This window comes from Myotis myotis, unplaced genomic scaffold (genome assembly GCF_014108235.1).
Source record: "Myotis myotis isolate mMyoMyo1 unplaced genomic scaffold, mMyoMyo1.p scaffold_m19_p_4, whole genome shotgun sequence".
NCBI lineage: Eukaryota > Metazoa > Chordata > Mammalia > Chiroptera > Vespertilionidae > Myotis > Myotis myotis.
This window is the reverse complement of record NW_023416346.1, coordinates 12,429,428-12,455,407: the sequence shown is the minus strand read 5'-3', so window position 1 is coordinate 12,455,407 and position 25,980 is coordinate 12,429,428. Positions and strand designations below refer to the sequence as shown.

The following is a 25,980-nucleotide window of genomic DNA, read 5'->3' as shown; positions in this document are numbered from 1 at the left end:
TCTTTTTCATAGTTCATGTCACTTCAATTGACCTGAATAAAATGAAATCTAGCAAATTTGAAAATACTGATTTAGTGCTAGCATCCCTCAACAATGGCAGTGGAAATTCTACAAGTGGAATTCGTAACCTATTACACAGAAGGCATATGCTCCACTGCTAAGTTAAATTCTATGCCAACAATGAGTCTTACACGCAAGCCACAAAATGTTGTCCATATTGTTGTAAAATGTCATTTATTTTCACTCCTATAACTTTTTATTTCTTGTGTTTTAAATGAATACTATATGGAGACACCCTTTGAAGGCAGCAGTCCCTGAAGCAGTGAGAACCTCGGCCACAGGAGTCCCGGAGCTCACACAAGCCCATTGTCAGCAGCCACTCCGACCCAGCCACCTCCCCCTCAGCCTCTGACCCCACAGAAGCAGCCGCAGCCACAGGTGGCTACATCCTCAAGGTCCAGCCACCAGCCTTGGAGCCTGCCTCCCCTCCCAGCTGAGCGATGGAGGGCCCCACCCTTGACTCCCTCCTCCTTGTCACGCTGCCCCGCCTTGCTCTTTTCACCCCGCGCCCTCACCCTCCCGGAAGCTGTGGCCACTTCCCCAAAGCACCATGGGCTGCGTGGGCTGGCCCACGTCCTTCTCCAGCCACGGCTTTCTCTCTCCACAAGCTCCTTGGACAAGCGTGATCTTGAGTCGCCTGCACCCAGACGCGGCCTCACTTCCCCCTGCTTCTCCCTGCGCCGTCTGCCCTCTGTCCTGGCCTCTCCACTGAAGCAGCCCTCACTATGGGGCCAGCTTCCCCAAGCCATCTATGGGTCGCCTACTTCCCTATTGCCTGTCTATCTCCAAGCCAGCGTCAGTCCTGGGCCAGAGAAGGCGCAAGTTGGGGTCTTCTGATGAGTAGAGCGACCCTAATAGCTCGAGGGTCTCCAAGCCCCCCTCAATCCCTCCCATCTCCCCCACATGCCACTTGAGGCTCCTCCAGCCAGCCTGGGTGGAGATGCTGCCCCTCCCTCACCTAGCAGGCTCAATCTGGCTCCAGCCGGAACTGCTTTACTTCTTAAAGCCACCGGATGGCTGAGGGTTTAGCTTAATGGGATGAGCCATCTGGGGACCACAGTGAGCCTGGGACTTGCGGAGGGTGGGGGGGGGCACACTTCACATACCCGACCAGGACAATGATCCCTTCCTTCCCCACCCCATGACTGCTCTGAGCCCTGAAAATTCCAAACAGGCTGCTCAGCTGCTAATGGAGAGGCAGCTGAACAACCTTGCTCTTGCCCTGGAGGCTCGAAGCGAGGTCCTGGGGGAGAGGTGTGTCAAGAGTGAGGAGCTGGGAACCCCCAACTGAGGCCTCTGAGGAGATCTGTGCACCCACTAGCACCAGGGGGCAGCCTTACCCGATTCCTACCTGAGTCTCCCGCAGGGATGGGGGCAGGAGGCGTCCCTACCACCACCCCCACCTTAACGACAAAATGTATCCTTGCACCTCAGCCAGACGGGCTCCCCTCTGCCCCCCTAAAAAGACTCATAGAGACCTGTCTCCCCAAACACTGGGATCCTGAACTCTGGCTTCCAAGGCTGCACCCCTTGGGAAGGGCTGATGCCAGGAGGAGGCAGGGTGGTGCCTGTGACAAAGCCCCACAGCACACCTGGAGGCAGACATCCCCATCCCAACCTTTCCCTGTGGCCAGCTGGGCCCAGCCCTTCAGGAGGCCCAAGCACCCCGCATCCCCTCTGGTACCCAACCCCGCCCCAGCCCCCTGGACGGGAGTCAGAGAGAAGGAGAAAGGAGGGGGAGAAGGAGAAAGGAGGATAAGGATGGCTGGAGGGCAGCCAGGGGAGCGGCTCTTCTAGCTCCGGGGAGGGCAGGTTAGGAGTGGCCATCTGGGCAGGGGTAGGCCCAGGTGAACCTGGGGACAGGGGTGGTTGGGCCTCGGGAGGAGGTGCTGACGGTGCCTCAGGTAGCAGCCATCCCGCTTCCCGCTGGAGCCGCGTCTCCTCCTCGGGAGGAGGGCGGGAGGAGGTGGGCGGAGTGACGGGGAGGGCAGGAGGGAGGGACGGAGGAGGGGGAGGGGGAGCAGCCCGGTCGTGGGGGGTGGGGCGACAGTGACATCACCCCGGAGTCTGTTCTTAAGCAGCAGCCGGTCAGGGCGAGGAGAGGGACAGTCGGAGAGCGGTAGCGAGTCACTGAACCCACCGCGGCCCGGAGAGCGGCTGGAGCCGCCGCCGCCGGGAAGGAGGGGCGAGTGCGCCCGCGCCGCCGCTGCCGCCGGAGCCGGAGCCGCCGGAGCAGGAGCCGCGGGCGAGCCAGACAGTCGTGCGGGCCCGGGCCGGGGCGGGGGGCGCGGGCCGCAAGCCCATGCTCCGGCCGCAGCTTGCAGACAGTGGGCGCCCGATGCCGCCCGTGCCCCGCTAGGCTGAGCCTCGGGCCGGGCGAGCCGCCGCCGCCGCCGCCCGAATCGCGCGCGGGCAGAAGCCTCGGGAGTCGCCACCGCCGCCCGAATCGCGGGCAGGAGCCTCGGGAGCCGCCGCCGCCGCCCGGCCGGCCCCGCCGCCGCCCGCGCGCCCCCGGGCCCCCGACACACATGAGATTCTTCAGGCTCACTTTCAAGTGCTTCGTGGACTGCTTCTGACCGCGCCGCCCGTACCCCCGCACCCCACCCGCCGCCCGCCCGCCGCCCCGACTCCGGCCCGGCCGCCCCCGGCCGGCCCGCGCCTTCGGGGCCCCCAAGCCGCCGGTGCCCCCCGCCATCCGACCCCCGGCCCGGCCGCACCACCCGCTGGGACCATGGCGAAGAAGAACGCCGAGAACGGCATCTACAGCGTGTCCGTAGACGACAAGAAGGGTCCGCTGATCGCGCCCCTGCCCGACGGGGCCCCGGCCAAGGGCGATGGCCCCGCCGGCCTGGGGGCGCCTGGCGGCCGCCTAGCCGTACCTCCGCGCGAAACCTGGACCCGCCAGATGGACTTCATCATGTCGTGCGTGGGCTTCGCCGTGGGCCTGGGCAACGTGTGGCGCTTCCCCTACCTGTGCTACAAGAACGGCGGAGGTGAGCGCCCCCGCTCCTCCGCGCCACCCACCCTCCCCCGCCCGCCACCCGCCCCTTCGGGGCTCACGGGTGAAGTCCAGGGGGTGGGGAAGGCCCCCGGGGCAGTCGGGGGCCAGGGGCCGCCCCTCGCTGGCCGTTGCCATTCGGTGGCCCAGCCTGGCAGCGTCCACCCCCTGGCCAGTCATGTGCCTGGCAGCGTGTGGGGGGAGGGGGCCGGCGCGCCTCTGGCCCAAGCCGTGGGGCTGCCCTGTACTCCCTGCGTTCGGGGATTGGCCACTGAGGTGGGAAGGCGAGGCCTGTCCCCAGGGGGGGCTCCCAGAGGTGAGGAGCCCTGGCTGCCTCCGCTGGTCAGGCACACAAGTGGCACATTGTGTGGGCCCCCCACGTGTGCACACACGAACACACACATACACAATGGGCCACTCTGTCCCTCCCCCTTCCATCTTTTCCCCTCCCCTCCCTTCCCCTCCCTTCCCTTCCCCTCTCTTCTCTGCCCCTCTCTTCCCTTCCCAACCCTCCCCTCCCCACCCTCCCCTCTAGGCTGGGCCTGGAACACTGGGTGCCTGAGCCAGGCATGGGAAGCCTGCGGCCTGGGCTGCCTGGCGCCGCCGCTGGACACACTGCATGCACACCCCATGCCTGCTCGCCCGCCCCAGCCCAGCTTAGCAACAGCGATGGGCACACATGTCCTGCGACTGCAAAGCAGCACTGGGCTTGGTGGGAAGCCACAGTGACTGGGTCATGGGTGGGAAACTGAGGCCCAGAGTGAAGGCCTTTGCCCAAGGTCACACACAAGAAGGATGCTGGAACCAAGAACCAGGCAAGCTGCAGTGAAGCCCAGCTTTGGAGTAGTGGAGAGAGCTGGGCCAGGACCAAGGGTAGGAGGCCTGTGCAGGAGGGAGTGCCCAGGGGCTACTGGGTCCCAGCTCCCTGCACCCCCACCCCTGCTCCTGTAGTCTCCGGCCCTGCCCTGTCTCCAGAGCCAGGTGGCCTCCCCCATGATGTCTCCCTCTGTCCTTGCTCACTGACATTTTCAGACACCCCCCCCCTACACACAGACACACACACACACACACACACACACACACACACTGGCAGAGGACTGCACCCGCCCATCATGTTCCCTGGACCTTCCCACTTGTAGGCCAGTGTGTGGGTACAGGGAAGGCAGGGCTCCCTGCCCTCACTCAAGCCAGGCAGGCCTCCAGGCTTGAGTGCCAGCCATGGCGCACATACACACAGGCACGAACATGCCCTCGCTGCCTTTCCTTCCTGTATTGCCTGGCAAACAAGGAACTGTGACACAAGGGATGGCGTGTGTGTGCAAGCACATGTGTCCTCCATAACCATTAGGTCGCCCTTGGTGACCATGGAGGCAGAAGCCTTGTGGTCCAGGGAGCTGAGCCACAGCCCCCCTCAACACTCCAACCCCCCCAGGACTGTTCACCTGGGGCCTCTGAGTCAGTGGCCACCCGCTGCACTGATTCACCCAGTGGGAAGTTATGATGGGGCTGCGGTGGAGCCTGGAGCTGGGGCTTCCCCCAGCCTCCCAGGGCCTCTGGAAGCTGGATTGGTCGCAAGCCTTCACCGCCTGGTTGTGGAGTTTGGGTCAAGCCCCTCGCCTGTGTGTCCTCCCTCAGGTGTGTTCCTTATTCCCTACATCCTGATCGCCCTGATTGGAGGAATCCCCATTTTCTTCTTGGAGATCTCGCTGGGCCAGTTCATGAAGGCCGGCAGCATCAACGTCTGGAACATCTGCCCCCTGTTCAAAGGTGAGCAGCCCTGGGCCAGCCCCTCTCTGCTCTCTCCCTCGGCCACTCTTTCCCTTTCCCACTGCTGGGACAAGGCTGGCACCCACTTAAGAAATCGCATCCTGTCTGAGCACCAGGCCTGGGGTCCATTGATGACCCCCCAAGACACGAGGGAAAGCTGGACACCATGCAGACCACCATGTGACCTTGGGCAGGCTAAGGGCTACAGGGGGGATTGGGCCTGTCCGCCAGGGGGAGAATGCGCAGGCCCAGCAGGGCTGGGAACACACTCGGCTAAGCTCACTTGGCTCACTGAGTGGAGGGCGGCAGGTACAAGAGACAACCATGGGAGAAGTGGCCTGGGGCCAGCTCTCTGAGGCCAGGGGGCCAGGCTGAGGGCTTGGATGGGAGCGATTGAAAGTTCAGGGTCTGAATGGAAGAACTAATAATGGCAAAGGTCACCTTAGAACCCCTTCTGTGCGTGGGTGGCAGTGTCCCCATCATCTCTGTAGGCCCTAGCAGGTAGGTTTCACTATTACTGCCTTTGAGGAGGCTGGGACACAGAGAGGTGAAGTGACTAGCTGTGACTGCCTGCTGAAAGGAAGTGCGAGATAGTCACCCTCCAAATCCAGGTCTAGCAGCCTTCCCCCTTGAAGGGGAAGACCCCAGGTCACCAGAAAGCCCCCCAAGTTGCTGAGTACTGTAGGCCACGGCGGGGGGGGGGGGGGGGAGCAGGTGAAGATACAGTGGGGCCTTGACTTACGAGTTTAATTTGTTCCGAGACCGAGCTCGATAAGGAGCTCGTTAAGGAGCTCATTAAGGAGCTCGTTAACTCAAATTACTCTGTCAACTCAATGCAAAAAATCAGCCGAGAGACAGCTGGTATCTCAAAAAACTCGTTAGTGGGGACACTCGTAAGTCAAGACCCCACTGTAGTGAGGCCCAAGAGAAGAGGCAGGTGTATGAGGCTAGGCAATCAACAGGACTTAATGCTCAGATGGGGCAGGAGCGGAGGTCTGGGGAGGATGCAGGTGAGGCCAGGAGCAGGGGCTTTGGGGCCAGGGACAGACTTTGGTCCCAGCATTGGGACTCTTACACAAGGGATAGTCCACGGGGCTCTGTCTGGAGCATGACAGAGAAAGACGTAATGGGAGGGAAGGTGGGGAGGGGGCGGACGGTGGCTGCAGGGAGCAGGATGTTATGGGGTGGTGGGAAGCCTGCACAGAAACTGCCCTCCTCCTAGGCCTGGGCTACGCCTCCATGGTGATCGTCTTCTATTGCAACACCTACTACATCATGGTGCTGGCCTGGGGCTTCTACTACCTGGTGAAGTCCTTCACCACCACGCTGCCCTGGGCCACGTGCGGCCATACCTGGAATACTCCCGACTGTGTGGAGATCTTCCACCACGAAGACTGTGCCAATGCCAGCCTGGCCAACCTCACATGTGACCAGCTTGCTGACCGCCGGTCCCCTGTCATCGAGTTCTGGGAGTAAGTCAGGTGCCTCTGGACCAGGCCCAGCCCGGGCCTCTCTCTGGGCTCCGCACGCCGAGTCTGCGTGGGTTGGGTGGGTTGGGTGGGTTGGGTGGGACCCAGCCCTGGGGGGATTCCCGGCAGGAGTCACTCCTGGGCCCTGCCTGCCCCCGGGGGACCCCCAGGCCAGTCCCTGGGGGAGCCGGGAGGGATGGGCCTGGTTTTTTCAGCACCGTTTCTCACTCCGGGTGCCGTCGCTCTGCGGTGCCTGACAAGGGGAAGGGGAACGGCCGCTCTGTGTGCTAGGGTAGCCACTAGCCCCATCGCAGCCGCCGTCCAGGGGCTCCCGGGCTCCAGGCACACACACTGCGTGGCCTCCAGGGACAGGCTTGGGCCCGGGCCTCGCCCAGGTGCTCAGGAGGGACCAGCTGGACACCGGGGCTGCAGGAGCGGGAGCACCAGCCCTGGGACAGCTCCCAGCCGCTCTGCCCTCTGCTCACACGGCCCTCGTGGGCCCGCCCTCCCCAGGAACAAAGTCTTGCGGATCTCCGGGGGACTGGAGGTGCCAGGTGCCCTCAACTGGGAGGTGACCCTGTGTCTGCTGGCCTGCTGGGTGCTGGTCTACTTCTGTGTCTGGAAGGGGGTCAAGTCGACAGGAAAGGTACAGCTGGAGGCGGGCAGGGCTGGGGGGGATGGCACGGCTGGGGGGCAGCACTGCCTGGGCAGGGGGTCTCTGCAGGAACCACTGTTGCAACAGGTGACTGGGCCAGGGCCTAGGCCTGGGAGGGGGCAGGTACTTCAATCCAGGCCAGGTGATCCCCACCCCGTGGCTGGGCAGTCCTCCCTCCCCTCCAAATCCAGGTCTAGCAGCCTTCTCCCTGAGGGGGAGAAGCCCAGGCAGCAGCTGCCCTGCCCCTGTGTTGGGCATCCCCGGCCCCTCCCTCCTTCCTCGTTCCTCTCTGTTCCTCACTCAACACCTGAGTCTGTTTGGACAGTCTGGGTGGACCTGCTGTATGGCTGTCTTGCCTGCCTGTCTGGCCCAGGGTCGCGTCTAGACACACGCCTTCCCCAGAAGCTCGCTGTCAGGTTCGGGAGACAAATGTGTGAACAGGCGCATAATAAGACAGCGTGCCGAGGGCTGTGGGACATGGCCAGGTCCCTGGAGGGCTGGCGCGTTCCCCAGCAGGGTCTGAAGAGCAGCCGCTTCCCGAGCTGGCGGTCCCACTTGGATGGAAGGCAGAGGCTTTTGCCGTCCGTCTCACTCTTGCCCGTCTCTGGCTGGCCCACTTCTAATCCCAGCTACCGAGGACCCCGCCTCTCTGCAGAGGATGGCCTGGACCTGCCTCCAGGCCGCTGTCCCACTCTCTGCCCAGGGAGGGCTCTGCCCGGGGAGGGCCCTGCCTCTCCCCTCCCTCTGCAGCCGACCTGCGCTTGCCATGGGGCTGCTAACGCCCAGCCAAGCACCTGGCTTCCTTTGGAAGGAGCCATGGCTCTGGGGAGTCTCAGGGGGAGGGGGGCTGCTGGCTGGCTCATTCCTTACCTCTGAACACACTGTCCAGTGGGGGGGGACCGTGGCCTGCCCTGCTCAGGCTGCTCAGGGGGCCTCTGAGGGGGAGGTGGGTGCCGCTGGGCCCCTCTGAACAGCATGGCCCCCCAGATCGTGTACTTCACCGCTACGTTCCCCTACGTGGTCCTTGTGGTGCTGCTGGTACGTGGAGTGCTGCTGCCTGGCGCCTTGGATGGCATCATCTACTATCTCAAGCCTGACTGGTCGAAGCTGGGGTCCCCTCAGGTGAGGCGGAGGTAGTGGGAGGGAGACCAGGGGCCAGCCCAACAAGGCCCCTCACACCTACTCTGCCCTGGCCCGTGTCTAGGTATGGATAGATGCTGGGACCCAGATTTTCTTCTCTTATGCCATTGGCCTAGGGGCCCTCACAGCCCTCGGCAGCTACAATCGCTTCAACAACAACTGCTACAAGTAAGGACCTCTGCCCCGCTCCCCTGCCCTGCCTGCCCATGGGCAGCAAGCAGGCAGCCTAACCAGCTCCTGTGGTCCCCTGTGTCCCCAGGGACGCCATCATCCTTGCACTCATCAACAGCGGGACCAGCTTCTTCGCTGGCTTCGTGGTCTTCTCCATCCTGGGCTTCATGGCTGCAGAGCAGGGCGTGCACATCTCCAAGGTGGCAGAGTCAGGTAAAGAGCCTGGGCCCCAGCCTGGCCTCTGGAACAGAAGCTGCTGTCCTAACATACCTACCGTGTGCATGAACGCACATACAAATCTACATTCTGAGAAAATTAAAAAAATCAACTCAACGTTGTCACACTGCTCTAGGCCAGAGGCAGGCCTGGATGAGCAACTGCAAGGCACAGCTGTTCCAGCCAGCTTAGTGGGCCTGGCCACCTGGAGCCTTGAGCTCCAGGCCATCCATCCCCGGGGGCCTCTGGGTATGCTCTCATATTTGCCAGTGTTGCAGAGGGGAAGGAAGGCCTTTCCAAGGTCAAAGGTAACCAGAAGCCCAAACCAGATACCCTCCTCCTATAGGCAGTCTGCCAAGGGACCGCAGGAGCCTTCCAGCCCCTGGGTGGCACACCCACAGCAGGCTCAAGCCGTTCAGCAGTGCCTTGATATGAGGGGAAAGGCCTTTGGCCAGGGGCCCTGGTGTCTGCAGTCCTGGTACCACGAAGCAGGGGTGGGGGACAGGAAGTGGGCATAGCCACAGGTATTCACATCCTGCCTCTTTCCCTCTTAGGGCCTGGCCTGGCCTTCATCGCTTACCCCCGGGCCGTCACGCTGATGCCCGTGGCCCCACTCTGGGCTGCCCTGTTCTTCTTCATGCTGCTGCTGCTGGGCCTTGACAGCCAGGTTTGCAGTGGGGACAGGACAGAGGGGAGGGGAGGGGAGGGGCTGGCAGGTGGGCAAGGCCCATGGCCTGAACACCTGGCCACAGTTTGTAGGTGTGGAAGGCTTCATCACAGGCCTGCTGGACCTCCTCCCGCCCTCCTACTACTTCCGTTTCCAAAGGGAGATCTCTGTGGCCCTCTGCTGTGCTCTCTGCTTTGTCATTGACCTCTCCATGGTGACTGATGTGAGTGGGGCAGGGTAAGGGCTGCCTCTGGCCCCTGGCTGCCATCTGCCACCTGTCCTGACCTGGCTCTATCCCTAGGGCGGGATGTACGTCTTCCAGCTGTTTGACTACTACTCGGCCAGTGGCATGACCCTGCTCTGGCAGGCCTTCTGGGAGTGCGTGGTGGTCGCCTGGGTATACGGTAGGTCTGGGCTGAAGGGCAAGAGGGGCTGTGGCATGGAGCAGGCGTGGTGGGTCTATAGTTCTAGCCATCCCTTCACCCCACCCCAGGAGCTGACCGCTTCATGGACGACGTGGCCTGCATGATTGGGTACCGTCCTTGCCCCTGGATGAAATGGTGCTGGTCCTTCTTCACCCCGCTGGTCTGCATGGTAAGGGCCAGGAAGGCTGGACTGGATGGGGCAGGGCACCTCAGTTCACTGGCTAATTGCAGATTCTCTCCACAGGGCATCTTTATCTTCAATGCTGTGTACTTCAAGCCACTGGTCTACAACAACACCTACGTGTACCCGTGGTGGGGCGAGGCCATGGGCTGGGGCCTGGCGCTCTCCTCCATGCTGTGTGTGCCCCTCCACGTGCTGGGCCGCCTCCTCACGGCCAAGGGGACCATGGCTGAGGTCAGTTCTTCAACACCGCCCCTCCCTTCTGTTTTAGTCAAAGCCTTACCTCCAGATTGTCTGTACCCTGACCCCCAGGATGGGTCATTGTACCAGAAGCCTCTGGGCCAGCTGGACAAAAGGGACACTGGCTATCAGGGTCGTGGCAGGGGGAGGCGGCCTATCCCTAGCTTCCATTCTCAGCCACATAACCCTGTCTCCCTGGTGCAGGGAGTAGTGCCTCGTCGGTGTCTCGGGAGGAGCAGCCCTGGGCCCTGAGTTGGTGGCAGGTGGTGGTGGTGGAAAGAGGCCAAGGACAAGCAGGTGCCCCTCCCCAGGGGCTCACGATGTCCCTTTCTCCTGCAGCGCTGGCAGCACCTGACGCAGCCTGTCTGGGGCCTCCACCACTTGGAGTACAGAGCTCAGGACTTGGAGGTCAGGGGCCTGACCACCCTGACCCCAGTGGCTGAGAGCAGCAAGGTGGTGGTGGTAGAGAGTGTCATGTGACAGGGCCGGCTCCCAGTGCCAGCTCTCCCTCTTGTAGCCATAGCAGCCCCTGCTTTAGCGCCTCCAACCCCTCCAGGGGGCTTGCCTTTCCCTGACACTTCTGGGGTCTGCCTGGGGGGGGAGGGGAGGAAGCACCATGAGTGCTTGTAACTAAAATAACTTTTTCCATTTTTAATAAAATGCCAAAAATACCACAACCCACCAAAAATAGATGCCTCCCCCCACCAACCAAGCTGGTGCCCACGCTGCTTCCCAGGCCCTGCCGCCTGCCCTCCCCCTAGTGCCTGCTGCCTGTCCAGGCTCTGCCCAACACACCCGTGGGTGGCTCCTCACTCCAGAGGCAGCAGTGGCAGCTTAGGGAACAGAACGGGAAAGGGGAGGGAGGAGAGAAAGGGGCAGCGGAACCACAGTGAGTATTTCAACTGGGCTAGACCCCTCTCCCCATCCCTAATCTAGAAGCTTAGAGAGCCAGCCAGCAATGGGACCTTCTGGTTCCTGCGCCAATTGCCACCAATATCAATTGTGTGAGCTTGTGTATGAGTGCATGTGTGCGTGAGTATGTAGGGCACATATAGATCTCTATCTCTTAGCAAAGGGGAAAACCAGGTGTACACTGTGCCTGTGGGCAAATGAGGCTTGTATTTTGCACATTTTATAAAAACTTGAGGAGAGAGATTTCTGCTTGTATATTTCTAAAGAGAAAACAGCCCCGAGGTCCCTCTCCTTGCCACTCCCTGTCCTTTCAGCCCCTCCTTAATTCCTCTGCCCCAGCCAAGGAGTGTGAATTTATAGATGTAATTTTCATAGGCAAAACAAGAGCTTCAAGCTGTGCGAGTTTGTCGTGTGGGTATGCATGTGCGGTCCCCGGCCCCAGGCTGAGGTGGAAAAGTGCACAGTAGGGGCCTCGAGGGTGTCCTGCTACCCCTCTGCCCACAAGTCGTGGGGGTGAGTAGGTGCAGTGTTCTGTCCCAGGAATCTGGGGCTGCTCACCTGGCATGCTCAAGCTTACCCACCACACCCTGCCCCCGGGGCTGGGCTGGGCAGACTGCAGGGATCTGAGGTGGGCACCAGCCAGGGAAGGGATCCAGGCTTGGCTCCAGCCTGCGAGCTTAAAGCTGATGCACTTTTCACGTCTCAAGTCTTCCACGTAGCAGCTTTACTTAACCCACGTCTGTGTCATATCTAATCCCGGGACAGCCGAGTGGACCCTAGAAAGACTTCCCCCACACCCTGACATCAGCTGGAGGGGAGGGACTAGGCGAGGGCGGGGGGCCAGCGGGGACATTCTTACTGTGCTAAAAGCCACTGCAAACATAGCAATAAAAACATGTCATTTTCCAAAGCTGGCTCCTGTTCTGCTTGTCTGGGCGTTGGGGGTGGGACTGGAGGTACAGGGGAGGCCTCCCCACCTCGAGCTGTTTCCTTGGGCAAGTATTTGTTCTGGGGGTCTCCATACCCGAGTGTTCCAGGAACTGGGACTAGAGCAGGAAAGGAAGCTGACAGAAAGTCTTTCCCCCAAGGAGCTGACACACTTGGGGAGAAAGGATAATAGTATGCGACAGAAGCACACACCAAGCAGGGCAAGTGGGTGTGAGGTCACGGGCAGTGGGTGGGAAGTCACGGGTGTAGATTTTCCAAAGGTTGCCCAAATGCCACACTGAACACATGACTCTCCAAGATGCAGGCGGCAAGGGGCAGGCAAGGTGGAGAGGTGAGGTTACAGCAGAGCCGGGGGAAGGTGGAGATCACTGGACCAGGACACCAGCAGTGGAGGGAAGAAGTGTGGATCGGAGATCAGTTTGAAAGGCGGGAAACAGGGCTTGTGGACCACCAGAATGCAGGGTTGAGTCAAAAAGGCCTCAAGAAATTGAGCATGAGCACCGTGAAGGGTGGCATTGCCAGGCCCTGTGCCAGGGAGACGAGGTTTGAAAGGGATGGTGGTGTCATCTGACTAGAGACCTCTATGACGGCGGTTGGACAAGAAGCCTGGAGCTCTGGAAAGTCTGAATTGAAGAGAGAACTTAGGAAGTTCTCAGCACATAAAGACAGCCCGGAAAGCCCTGAGCCTGGATGAGCTCAGCCAGGGCAGCCAGGAGTGGGTGCAGAGGGAGAGGCGGCCCAAGCACTGAGCCCTGGGGCCCTGGGACACCCAGAGGTGGCAGAGGAGGGGCTGGTTAGTGGGTGGGATGGACCCCAAGAGTACAGACCTGATCCTGGAACATGTCTGAGGAACACCCCCGCCCCCATTGGGGTCAGGAAAGAGAGTGCTCGGCTGTCAGATGCTAATGGTCAAGGGAGCGAGGGCATGCCCGACCGGCATGGCTCAGTGGTTGAGCATTGCCTATGAATCAGGTGGTCAGGGTTTGATCCCCAGTGTGGGGTATACAGGAGGCAGCTGATCAGTGGTTCTCTCTCATCATTGATGTTTCTATCTCTCCCTCTCCCTTCCTCTCTGAAATCAGTAAAAATGTATTTTTTTAAAAAGGGAGCGAGGGCCTGAGAAAATTGGCTGCATTTGATGACAAGCTCATGGAGACCTGGACAAGAGAAGTTTGGGTTGGGGGTGTGCAAAAGCCTGATTGGAGTGGGATTAAGAAAGAAGGGCTGGAGCCTTAGCCAGTTTGGCTCAGTGGACAGAGTGTCGGCCCACAGACAGAAGGATCCTCAGTTCCATTCTGGTCGAGGGCACGTACCCGAGTTACCAGCTCGATTGCAGCCCTGGTCATGTGGCTCTCTCACGTTGATGTTTCTGTCTCTCCCCCTCCCTTCTACTCTCTTTAAAAATCCGAGGAAAAATATCCTCGGATGAGGATTAACAAAAAAAGAAAGAAGGGCTGGAAACAACCTAAGTGTCCATTAACAGAGGAATACATGAACAAAATGTGGTCTATTCATACGGTGGAATATTATTCAGCCTATAAAAGGAAAATCTGACACACACTACAACATGGATGAACTTGAGGACATTATGCTAAATGGAAGGAGTCAGACACAAAAAAGGCAAACACTGTATGATTCCATGCTAGGCGGCCGCTAGAGGAGTTAGATTCAGAGAGACGGAGAGTGGGCTGCTTGGTGCCAGCGGCTGGAGGAGGAGGAGGATGGGGGTGAGTGCTTAATGGAGCAGTTTCAGTTTTGCAAGATGAAAAGTTCTGGGAATGGATGGCAGTGACACACAATGACATCCTTGACGCCAATGAAGTGTAATCTTAATGATTAAAATTGAAGTTTCAGGTTACATATATTTTAGCACAACTTAAAAGAAGGGTGGGAAAGAACTGGAGACAATGGCTCCATTCAGGTCCTTGTGGGCAGGACCTCAAGCACGAGAGGCTTCAGCCTTAGGTGAGAGCCGGGTGCTCTATCCAGTGCCACAGGAGGGAGGGCAGGATAAGGCATGGGCGCTGGGGGTGGGGGGGCAGGGGGGAGGCGATGTCAGGACCAGCCCAGTCATCAGCTGAGGCAGGCCTGGGGTGAAAGTCAAGGTTTAGGAGCCTGGTGCTCACTCTGGATGTTAGCCTGGACCCTCAGAGAAAAGTGACAGTTTGTTCCTCTCTGGGCTCTTTATATAGCAAGGCATTGTCCCCTTAGAAAGGAAGGCCTTTTGCCCCAACTGTACAGCCAGGGAGGGCTCTGGCCTATGATGCTACCATCAGCCATGCTCTGACGGTCACCAAGATCCTGGACAGGGGACAGGTCCTCAGAGCTTGGGAAGGCCTTTCTACAGCCTGTGCTGGCGCAGAGGAGACGCCTCCCCAACAGGCCAGCTCCTGTAGAACACCTGACAACCTGCTCTTCAGACTCAACCCCTGCCCCACCCTTCTCTTAAAGCTTCTCACGATGCAACCCCTCAGCTCTCATTATGCCTGCAACTTCTAGAACCCTGTGTGCTGGCAGCTCCCACATCTCCAGCCTGGCTCCTAGGGTGATGAGGCTCCTCACACCAGGTCCTGGCCCCTGGCGATTCCTCCCCACCAGCTGGACAGAGCCTGGTATCATCGCCCTCAGGCCCACTCTCCATTCCCACTCCACCCCAGCCTCACACCAACTCCTTACCCTCTCCACTCCCTAACAGGGATGCCATGCCTTGGCTCAGATCTTTGTCACTTCTTGCCAAATGGCCTCCAAGCCACCTGCCACACCACCACCAAAGACTCAGAAAACACTGACATCACCAAAAGAGAACCTGACAGAGGGTGGGCTGCCTGGCTGGGGCCAGGAGAGCTGTGGGCAGGCACCATTTACTCAGGAGGCTGCCCCGAGGTAGGAACTTGTGACACAGGGACAGGCAATCTAAGCGGAAGACAGGGAGGAAGTGGATCAGCCAGGGGGCCAGCCAGGTGGGGATGCTGGGGACAATTCTGCTAAGAGGAAGGCTGCTGGAGGAAAATAACTCAGGAGTAGCCAGAGGGGCTGGATACCGCAGCTGGAGACTAGGTGGGTGCCTCGCCTTCCACCTCTAAGAGTCTGTGACCCCCAGCTACGCACTCCTCTGCTCTGCCCAGCCCAGGGTCTGATGCCAAGGGGACTCAGAGGCTGCTCGGGGCTGGCCAGGAAAGAACCCAAAGCCACACTGGTTGGACTCTGGCCTCTAGAAGTTTGAAGGTTGAGTTCAGAAGACCATGGTCGTCAGGGAACACTTCCTGGAAAAGCGGGACAAGCCTTTGGCCTTGGCATAGCAACCAGAGGGTGTCACCTGGGGGCCCCTCCCAGTAGGCACCACCCAGGGAGAAGTGGGAAGAGACAGACACTGGAAAAGGGAGCCACCAGCCCAGGCCTGGCCGGGGCAGGAGGGGAGCACAAGGCTGGTTATCAGGAGGGGAGCACAAGGCTGGTTATCAGCATCACCATCTTCAGGGACCCCCCCCCCTAATTCCAAAAGAATACACCCACCCCACCTGCTCCCCAGGTCCCTTGCCCAGTCCTCAGGTTGGCAGCCCTAGCCACCCCTGCCCTCACCCTCAGGCTGACCCTAAGTACTAGGCCCTGCTCCATGGAGGCTACCTACAGAAGCCAGCCTAGGGGGGTGCTGAGGGGCAGCAGGCTGGAGAAGCAGGCTCTCTGAGCAGACTGGCACACCTGCCATGTTCTCAGAGCTGCACCCAACCAATCCAGAGCCCCTCCCCTCCACCTAGCTCTGCCCTGGGCCAGTCATAGGTCACTGCCAAGGGCGAGACTCCTCTCCCAGCCGGCATTACTCAGAGGTCATCTTGCAAACCTTGGGAGGGCGGGGAGGGCAGGGAGTGACTAGTGGCACTCTGCCATGTTCTGTCTGTCCTAAATGTGATGAACAGGACTCAGAGGCAGGCGAGTCTGCCACTGGGAGGACCCACCAGTTTACCGAGTCTAGCTCCCCTGGGCCCAGTGGCCAACCCCCAGGGAGACCAATAGGACAGACACATCCCAAGTGGCCATAAAGTAGAGCCTGGCTTGGGGAGCAGAGAGCAAGCATGAGCCTGGACCTAGCCTGGGGTGGGGAGCCTTTAAGGATTAGAACTTTTAAGTTGAAAGAAAAGTACCTGGAAGGACAAAGACTTGGGGTCTCTGTCTGAGCTATCACTCTAGGGTGGGGGAGAAAGAGGCCTCCTTGCAGCCTGTTACACAGATACACAATGGACACTTCATAACAACCTTTATTGCCAAAAGAAACTACTCTGCCTGCTCCATCCGCCTGGCAGGACGAGAGAAAGGGGGCCTTGGAACCCCAAACATGAACGAGCAACACAAAAAGGGGCTCAACCCATCAGGAAGCAAACCCCACTGCAAGGGTTCCAGGTGCCCGCCTTTTCATCCTGAGCAGGTGAAAATCCAGGCTCCAGTGGAGTGCTGGGAGGACAAGAAACTGTAAGCAGTGTGAGGGGCAGGAAGTGCAAATACCGAAGAAGGCCTGGCCCTCAGGAAGCAGCAAACGTGGGCCAGGCCACGGCCACAGGTGGACAGGAGGTGCCCTCACTCCTCCTTCTTGTCCGTGGGACCATCTATCTTCATCTAAAAAGGGACAAAAATCAAAAAGCACTGGAGTGGCACACTCCTCCCCTTCGCCCTCTAGCCCCTCCACCCCAGAAGCCAGGTATGGCACTTCTTTTCCCCAAATGACAGGTATCCAGGTGACAAAAGTCCCACCCTCAGCAGTACCCCAAACCTTGCAAGGATGGAAGTAGCCTCATTCTAGTGAAGAGGCTCAGCCCTAACACCAGCTGACCCCAAATCAACACCTCCTCTTGGGCCCCACCCCGCCCCTGCCCCCATGCCCACATTCCAGGCCTTTCTGAGTCCCTTCCAAGTTCCTGGCCAGGCTCTTCCCAACTCTACACACGTTTTAGAGTTCATGCCTGCAAGTCTGCCCTACACTGAGGCTATTCGCCCCATCTGGGGGCTAGGCCCTCCCTCTTCGACCACTGTGGTGCCCAAACTTGGGTTGCCAAGCACCGAGGCAAGCTGTCAGAACTTAGGAGTGTTTACCTGGCCCTCATGCCCCATTTCCAGGCCATCTGAGCTTCCAGATGCAGCTACTCTGAGGGCTCAGACCAGGCCTGGAAGCACAGGTGATGGCAGTGACTAGCACCTGCTGGGCTGGGGAGAGCCTGCAATGCACCAGCTTTTTGTCCCTACATCACCCTGCAACCCCTACAGAGAAAAGGCCAGCAGCCAGTCCTGGAGTTCCCTGTATGCCTGTTGCGTGATGAGGCACCTTCAGTGGTCTGAACTGGAGTAGACACCAGACCAGGAATGGGGATCACACAGGGCAAGAGCTCCTCTCAAGGACACTGATGCTGGGCATGATGCCAACCCCACAGCCAAGACCACCTTAGTAAGTGGCTGCCATTTGCTAGACCACACTCCTCCTGCCCAACAAAGGGTTCTGGCTCCTGGGCCGATTCAGCAGCAACAGAGAAAGGGGGAGCGAGAGAGAGGGAGCAGCTCCTACTGCCAGGGGCTCTTGAAAGGCCTGCAGCAGGAGAGCAGCGACCTCCCCCGTGCAGAGGGGCCTCCCTTCCAACAGAGCAGGACAGGGCATGCTGACCTGTATCTTCCTGTGCTCCTCCAACAGGCGGTCATATTCCTTGGTCAGGCCCTCGGACTGCTTCCGCATGGCCAGAGCCTCGTTTTCAGCTTTCTCTAGTTCTAATGAAAAGATGGGGATTAGAGAGAAAACCCTGCTTGTGTTGACATCAAATAGACCCTGAATCTGTCCCCAGTGAGGTCTAGGAGACCACTCTTCTCAAGAAAGCTCCTCTGCGGGCTGCCCTGAGAGCCCCCCAAATAGGGAAGTTGGCCAACTAAGCTGGGGGAAGTGGGAAAATACCGAGGACCACCAGCCCCTTTAATGAAGAGACCCGGAGTGGCTTCTGGCAGGGGTGATTTCAGGAAGTCTGAAGGCATGGGACAAACATTCTGAGAATACTGGGAGTGACAGCAAGAGGCAGGGAGCAGAAGCCCAGCCTGGAAGCTGAGGACAGAAGAGGAATGTTGGAGAGGCCTTCAGGAAGGGAGCATTTGGGAACTTGCTGTGGGGTTTGGGGGAACATCTCAACCAGCTGTCATTTAGCCTCCTGAGTTCATTCCTTCCTTACCCGTGAGACCCTGGTGACAATGCCCATACACCATGCCTGGCACTGGGCAAGATGCTCTGGAATTAGTTTTCAGGCCTCTGGGACTCCCAAGGCCCTGCTCAGCGGGCCGCTGTGTACACCGCTAAAGCACTGAGCCCCACAGGCTGTCTGAGGTGGATGATAAGGGTGTCACTTGTTTGTTTACACCCAGCTCTGAGCCCGCGTGTTTGTTATTAATACTTTGGCACAAGAGCAGTAGCAGCCACCAGCAGAGGCTCCAGACTTCTGGGGACCAGGGGACACCTGAGGACAATGCTCACTTTGCTTGTTGGTGGCCAGTTCATCCTTCAGCTTCTTCAGCTCAGCCTGCAAGTCACTGTTCGCTAACTCCAACTTCCCCTCCCTGGCATCCAACTTGACTCCACCACCAACAGCTTCCTAGGAAGAGTGCCAAGGGCCTGGTTACTTGGGAGAGAGGGAGGGAGAGGGGTAGAGAGAGGGAGGCGGCGGGGAGGGGGGGGGGAGAGGAAGGGAGGCACTCCAGCATCGTCCTCCCCACTGAGCTGTGATTCCTCAAGCTGCCTGGGCACTTGCCCCTTCGGAAATGTCAGCACGGAACTGGGCCACTGCTTGTTCCTAGCCATCAGGAAAGGCCAGAGCCAGCAGGGCCACCTGTTGCAGCTCACAGGGCACACACCCTGCCCACCCTGGCCCCCAGCCCTGCCTCCTTTCTCAGCAGCTCCTCAGAGCTTACCAGTCCATCCAATGAGTCAACCTGCTGTCATCTGGGGATGGCTGCCAGTCACTCCCAACTGACCAATGCTCCTCCTTCCTCCCCGCCAGGCTCCACAGCTCGCTCTGGCCAAGGAGCCCCAAACTCGACCCTACCGGTCCAACTCTATCCTGCCCCGGAATCCAAGCCCATCAGCCTCCTTCCCAGCTTGGCTCACACCTCACCTCTTCTCACAGACCTTCTAGGATTGGCTACACCCCATCCCTGCCTCGTCCCCAGCTGATAGCAATGCTCTTCTGTGTTAACTTGTCCACCGGTCACAGCACAGGGCTCAGCTCATTAGGGAGCCAGTTTTACCAGGAAAGAGTCTGGCCTGAATGTAGCAGATAGAAGTGAGAGAGCAGCAAGAGCACCCCCTCTCGCTCCCAGCCCCCCAGTCTCCTCCTGTACATGCCCCCACTGAGAACTGCCCCTATGCCCCTCCACCCAATTCCTCGGCTTTCCCAATAACCAGTGTCACTGATAGGCTCACAGTGGCCCATCAAGAATGTCACATGATGGGGTCAGGCAGGCAGAACTCACCTTCAGCTTCTCATTCTCTTCCATATACTTCTTGGCCGCCTCACTAGCACTCTCTGCCTGCTTTTTAAAGGCTTCATTGGAGGCCAGCAGCGTGGCCTGCTGAGAGATGAGGGTCACCAAGCGTCTAAGCAGGCTGTGAATGTTTACAAAAAGGAAGAAATGAGCAAAAGAAAGGGGAAAATGGCTGACATGAATTTCTCTTGGTTGCTCCCGCCCCATGCCTGCCTCCAGCCTAGACCTGCTCTCTTGGATTGCCAGGGCAGCCAAGCGAGACGCTGCAGGCCTGGATCTAGCAACATGAGGGAAAAGGTGGACCAGGAGCTGTCCTCTGTGCCAGAATGATTAACACTGCCCCCAAATGGCAGGCACAGGAAACAGGAGCCTGACAGGACACCCAAGTGGGGTAAGCTATAGCCTAAGGGCCTGGAACCTAGCACTTTCCGGGTCAGGACCTGGAGGTGCCAGAGAAGCCAAAACAGTGCCATTTTCCTCAATGCAAGGTCAGGTTCGCCCTAAACAAGCAGTTAGTGCCTGGGGAGCGCTTCCAAAAAGCCAGCCAAATCCTTACACCTACCATGTGAGGTAGGGGAGATCATCGCCCCCATTTCACAGGGGAGAAACTGAGGCTCAACAGGTTAAGGCAACTGGTCAAGGTCAAGAGCCAGAAGTGGGTGTGGCTAGAATCCCCACTCCTGTCTGTCTGACCCCAAGGCCTGAGCTAGGAACGACTATACATTTTAAATTTCCAAGGACCCACTCCCAGGCCAACTGAGAGAAATGGAAATGGCTCTTTTTCTCCCCACCCCCATCCCAAACATGTTCTACAGGCAGCTGCTAGAACACATCTGTTAGATAATATTGCCACACTGAGGGCCTCTGTGGCTAGGAGAACAGGGCCAGCCAAGCCATGAGAGGCAAACAGGCAGCAGTTGGGGGCACACGCTGCTCCATTTCCTGAAGTCACCCTCAAATGGTCAAAACCGAGGGGTGCGGATAGACAACTCTCTCCATACACCTGGGGTAGGGACCCAAGCCAGCCATAGCTTGGAGGAAGACATGTATGTGCAGGAGCCCTGAGAAAGCGGGAAAGTCTGGTTTGTCCAGGCCCATTCCCAGGCCCGCCAGCTGGCCTTCATGGGGTTCTCATGGACACCTGCTACTCAGGCAGCCCGAGGGAACAGCAAGTAAACAAGGCAAGCTCTCGCTGACAAGACACCCAGAACTGAGGGCCCGGAAACCGGCACTTCCCAGATTAGGACCTAGAGCCTGGGCCATCAGAAGCCCTGTCAAAAACAAGGACTTAGAGGGGAGCAGGCTCCAGGAGACCTGAGATGCCCACCTTGCTTCCTGGGTTGGGGACAGGTTCTAGGGGCCCATGGCAGTACTGGGAGAGCCAGGCCGCTGGTTCCTGGCAGGAGGGGAGAGTTTCCAGTGACATGTGCTCTCTAAAATTAGCAGCCGGGACCTCGTGGCCCAGGGCTCAGGTTTCCCTGTCTCAGCCCCTGCCTGCCCACCAGCCTGCCCCCCACTGGGCTGAAGCCCTGGAGGTGGAGGGAGCTCCCGGGTACCCCAGAAGCCAGAGAGAAGAGACGTACCTGACTCAGAGGAAGTGGAAGTCAACTGGAGAGGCCCAGAAAGAAAGGCAAGTCTGACTAAGCCCCAACCTCCCAGCACAGAGCCCTTAGGCCAATCCCTAGCTGGAGCAGGGAGGGGGGGGAGGGCATGTGTGCCACCTGGTGGACCCAGCAAGCAAAGCTGGAGAGGCAAGCCCAAGGGTGACACTTCTCCCTAACCGCCCCACCAACAATGCTGGGCAGGCAGCTGACTCGGGCAGGACTCCAACGGTGCTGTGCGAGGTTGGGCCCAGGGTGGTGGTGGCGGCAGCAATGACAGCAGCAGCACAGCAGGGGCCCATCTCTCCTCGGTGCCCTCCCAGCCCATCCCCAGCTATGGAGCACCAGGGTTGCCAAAAGAAGCCTGGGAAAATGCAGAACCCAGCACAAGAGCCGTCCAGGGTCCTCTTGAGGCCTCAGCCTGCTCGCCCCACCCCCCTCGTCAGCTTGCAGCTCTTAGGGTCTCCCTCTCAATGCAGGGCAGGCACCCCCCAGCCCCGTGTGTTTCATGCTGTTTTGTGTCATCCACGTCCTCTCCCTCCCTTCCTGTTAGACCTGTTTCTTCAACCCAGCCCAGAAAGATTCTGGGCAATTCTTCCCTCCATGAACCTCACTCCTCACCATTATCCCTCCTGCCAACCCAAGCCACTCCCCCTCCTCCTACTCCCTCTATTCCTAAACCTATGCCAATCTAGGCCACAGCCTGGCCAAGCCACTAGCAGGCCCACCAGTGCCATAACCACCCAATCCAAGGAGCGCCCTGGAATCCTTGGGGGCGGGGGGAGTTCACTCTGCAGCATTGGAGCAGCTGACAGAATCATCCCCTGCCCTGATTCAAGCAACCCTGGCTGCCTGCCAATCTCCTCCCTGACAGGGTTTATCTCAGCCCAGACCCTTATGCCCAACTGCCTACTAGACCACGGCTGCTGAGTGTCCCCAAGACATACCCAATGCAGCCTGTCCATGAGGGCCGGATCGCCCCTGCACCTCCCAAGCTCTCAAGCCTCCACCCCTCCCCCAAGCCATTATCTAGTCCTATCCATTTCAACTCCAGACAGACGACTCCCCGAGTCATCCCCATCACAACTTCCGTCCTGGGTGGTTTTAGCAGCTACTAACTGGCCTCCTCCCTAGCGGTGACTGTACTGCTTGGCAATACATGCCCTAAGGGAAGCCAGAGTGATCTTTCTCCAAGACTATCCGATCATGTCACCCCTCTGCTTCCATCCCTCCAACACCTGCCCTCAGCCTCCGGCTGGCACACAGCTCTCTGCTCTAGTAACACCAAACCACTGGCCCTTCTTGGAACACACAGGGTTCTCACCTGCCTTGTTTCCCTGCCCCTGCACTCAGCGCTCCAGTCTGCAATGGCTCCTCCCCTTCTGTTTGTGAACTCTTGCTGAGGACTCAAGACCCAGCTCAATTTCTACCTGACCCCCCAAAAGCCTCTCCTGATCCTCCTGTGCCCCATCCAGTTGCATTCGTCTGGCTTGTTCTCATCGCTCTGTATCGCTTGTTCCTTGTCTGGCTGCCCAGGGACCAGGGACTGCACCTTTGATCTCTAGATGGACCCCCAAGGCCCTGGAAATGACCTCCCCACTCTAACGTGTGTGAGGCTGCACCTCAAGCCAGGGCTGAATGCAGGTCGGGCCCTGGCTCTTCCCTGACCTGGCTGCACTGAGGGGGACACAGGTCACGGAGCTTGCCCGTGCAGCAACAGGGTAGCAGGAAAGACCGGCAGGAAGGCACCAAGTCAGACCCGTGCAGATTAAGCAAGCTAGGCTTGTGGCTGCAGTGGGAGCTGAGAAGGCACTCTGGGAAGCACTCATCACCACAGCCGGGGCAGAAGCCAGTGTCCTGGACCTCATCCACAGGGTGTTCCCATAGGGCCCCAAGCTAAGCCAAGCGCAGTGCTCCCTAGCAGGCCAAGTAGGCCTGCCTTGGAGCTGGCCTTCTAGAACTCTCACTGCCCCTCACGCACTAGGACCCATGCTTTTTGCACCTGCCCTACACTCACCTGTCAAGATCCAACTCCAACACTCCTCCTGTGACCCCGCACCCCCCCAGACCCTCCCAAACACATCAATGCGCCCTTGTGTGTCCCCTCAGTGCCCATGATGGAAGGCGCTGAGCTTCAGACTCTCCAAGTCTCAAGAGCCCAGGAGGTGTCATCCTGGAGAAAATGTTGAGGTACTGCTTCTCCCTCTCCTGCTGGTTTAGCCTCCATTGTTCTCTGCTTTACCACCCAAACATTATTATGGGGATAGCTGCTCTTAGCTACCCATTTCTGGACAATGGGTCAGACAGAACTCAGGAGCCAAAGGGATTTCCCAAAGAAACATGGCTGACAGAGGGGCCCAGGTTCTGGGTTAAATGCCCCCAATGACAGAGGAAAAAGCCAGCACATGAACCTTGAGAATCCAGAGGTTTCCTTGGCAGACTAATGTCACCCCCAAATACCTGAATTCAATACAAGTTTCTTGGTAAGATGTTTTTGGACACTAAGCGGGACTCTCGTGCTTTTATAAAAGGTTGAATAAACAAGAGAAGGCAGGAGAAAGTGAGTCTCTGTAAGGACACTAGAGAACCAGAGCCAACCATATCAAGTCGGGGAGACGTGCTTCATATCCTGTCTCCCTCCTGTGGGCTTAACAGGAAGTGGGACAGAAGCAAGGGGGAAGGTCCTTCCAAGTACCAAATGGAATATTCTATGGTTATAGTGGCCCCCCATCCCTGCTGCCCGGTGCAAGTGGGAAGCTGGCGCCACAGCGCCACCTGTTGACTATCCAAGCTGACTACAGCCTTGCCCCAGTCAGGGCTTCCCAGGGTTGGTGGATTCTGGGTGAACCTTCCCCAGCGGTTCAAGAAAACAGGAGGGTGCCCTGGCAAGGAACCAAAAGCCAGGCCATACCCCAGGAAACGGCTTCAGGCATAGCACTGTAAGAGGGCAGAAGCGGCCCCAGGAACTCTCACTCTGAAGAGCCTGGAGTCATGAAAATAAGGAGACAGCAAAGCAGATCCAGGGACCATCCTCCCACAGGGTTGCTGGAGTAAATCTCAACATACACACTCAACCTTCCTCTCAGCCCTGGAGCAGAGGTTGTAGAAAATGGGGAGGGGGAAACATCCCTGTGGCAACTCCAGCTAAAGACCCAGGTGACTGTTGGCCACCCTGAAAACAAAGTCAGCTAGAGGGGGACAGGGCAGGGGTATGCAGTCAGTCCTTCCAGCGACTGCCTGTCCTCCGCCCTCTTAAGCTGAAGAGCACTGGGGGACAGGAGCAAGCTGTTTCCAGGGGTTTTGTAGTGTGCCTTCTAGAAACCAGCCAATGGATTTTGGGGGACAGAGAGCAACTGAAGGAGGTCAGACAACCCAGGCAAAGATATTCTGAGACTAGCTGACTCCAACAAAAACATGCTGTTAGTCCACCTGGCTATGGAGAAGTAACTCTGAAGGCAGTGGCAGGGAAGGGGCCATCACCCCTGGATGTGTCCTGCAAGGCCCTAGAGTCCAAAGGAAACCAAGTAATGCTTCCAGCAGGAGGCCTGGTGTGCTCAGAGCCTGGGGGTGGGAAAAGAGAAGGCCACCAAATGCAGTTCCCCAGTTACACAAGCCACATTCCTCACAGTGACTCTTTCCATCTTGCAGAGATGGGTTTGGAGGAGCCCTTTGGTCACTTCCCATCCAGAACCCTGCTCTCCACTCCCTCACCCTCTGCTTTTAGGCCAGAGGCTGGAGTCCTCAGGCTCTGAGAGAAAGGGGCCTTCCTGGAAGGGTAAGCTTTCTATGAATTTGGAATCAGGAAGAAGGAACCCCTGCTGGCTTGGCACTGAGCCCCAAAGGTCATTCATTCATTGTTTGTTTTTAGTGTGAGGAAGATAATTCTTTGTCCCAAATCAGGTAGCTGAACAATCTATTTTAAAGTCAATGCTCATTCTGACGCATGTCAGATAATCCTTCTTGGACTCTTCATAGGGAAGACCCCCGACACATTTTCCTGCAGCTCCCCTTCATCAGTGCCTCTCCTACCCTCCTAAGTGCAGCACCCATAGGACACTGGCACACTATTGTAGCTGGGGTGAGTTTGGCTTGGTGGGGACTAGAAGTCAATGGACTTATCAAAAAGGTTCTTACTATGCCCTGGCCAGTGTGGCTCAGTTGGTTGGAGCGATGTCCCGTGCACTGGAAGGTCCTGGGTTCAATTCCCGGTCAGGGCACATATCTAGGTTGCGGTTTGATTTCCGGTCAGAGTGCGAACCCGTGGCAACTGACTGATGTTTCTCTTATCTCTCTCCCTATATCTCTCTCTCTTTCTCTTCTCCCCACCGTGTTCTTCCCTCTCTACAAAATATTCTTTAAGACTATTTTTTTAAGTCTGGCCAGTGTAGCTCAATGGCTGAGCATTGACCCATGAAGCAGGAGGTCACAGTTCAATTCCTGGTCAGGGCACATGCCGGGGTTGCAGACTCAATCCCCAGAGTGAGGCACATAGGAGGCAGCCAATCAATGATTCTCTCTCATCATTAATGTTTCTATCTCCCCCTCTTCCTTCCTCTTTTTGAAATCAACAAAAAAATATTTTTAAAAAGATTTAAAAGCCTAGATCTAAAGTACTACTGTCTTTGTATTCTTAGAAAATTATGGCAGCCAACAGATGCATGGATCGAGTGGAACTAAAGGCAAAAAAAATCCCTCTGACTGGTCTTCTACAGCAGTGTTCCCTCCACTTAAATCACTATCTTTGGGTAGGCCTGAGCACTAGGATTTTTAAAAATATCTCAGTTAGATACCAATATAAACAAATAAGTTATATAAAAAAAGAAAAACCCTGCAAGGTAATCAGGGAATTGTAAGCAGGCACTCATAAGTTTATATTATTAAGGAATTACTGTAAAGTTCTTGTAGGAGAGGTATTAGCGTGCTTATTTAGGTTTTTTTATTGATTTTGAGAGAGAGGGAGGGAGGGGAGGGAGAGGGAGAGAGAGAGAGGGAGAGAGAGAAGGGGAGAGAGGAGAGAGAGGGAGAGAGAG

At 58.0% G+C, this 25,980-nt stretch overlaps 2 protein-coding genes across 3 annotated transcripts in view; one reads left to right on the top strand and one right to left on the bottom strand.

Annotated features, from left to right (window-relative positions):
• Window positions 1-2,759: 2,759 nt before the first annotated feature.
• On the top strand, window positions 2,760-10,663 carry SLC6A8 (solute carrier family 6 member 8). Its single transcript, XM_036304667.1, has 13 exons — window positions 2,760-3,053; window positions 4,694-4,825; window positions 6,048-6,297; window positions 6,808-6,940; window positions 7,937-8,071; window positions 8,154-8,257; window positions 8,349-8,473; window positions 9,031-9,143; window positions 9,229-9,366; window positions 9,445-9,547; window positions 9,637-9,737; window positions 9,813-9,983; window positions 10,329-10,663. The coding sequence occupies exons 1-13, from the start codon at window positions 2,792-2,794 to the stop codon at window positions 10,467-10,469; spliced, it is 1,908 nt and encodes a 635-aa protein (XP_036160560.1). The 5' UTR covers window positions 2,760-2,791; the 3' UTR covers window positions 10,470-10,663.
• A 5,421-nt stretch (window positions 10,664-16,084) lies between these two features.
• The window catches only part of BCAP31 (B cell receptor associated protein 31), a 24,617-nt gene continuing 14,721 nt past the window's right edge, over window positions 16,085-25,980 (bottom strand). For both annotated transcript variants that reach the window (XM_036304853.1, XM_036304852.1), the window contains exons 5-8: window positions 19,338-19,470; window positions 18,343-18,460; window positions 17,494-17,594; window positions 16,085-16,457 (exon numbers count right to left, since the gene is read on the bottom strand). In XM_036304853.1, the coding sequence (XP_036160746.1) occupies window positions 16,419-16,457; window positions 17,494-17,594; window positions 18,343-18,460; window positions 19,338-19,470 (391 nt within the window). In that variant the 3' untranslated portion in view covers window positions 16,085-16,418. The remainder of the gene's footprint in view (window positions 16,458-17,493; window positions 17,595-18,342; window positions 18,461-19,337; window positions 19,471-25,980) is intronic.

Coding starts and splice junctions, on each gene's coding strand:
- SLC6A8 (XM_036304667.1), top strand. CDS start 2,792: ATGGCGAAGAAGAACGCCGAGAACGGCATCTACAGCGTGTCCGTAGAC. Junction 9,367..9,444: donor ACCTCTCCATGGTGACTGAT/GTGAGTGGGGCA, acceptor CTCTATCCCTAG/GGCGGGATGTACGTCTTCCA. Junction 9,548..9,636: donor GGTGGTCGCCTGGGTATACG/GTAGGTCTGGGC, acceptor ACCCCACCCCAG/GAGCTGACCGCTTCATGGAC.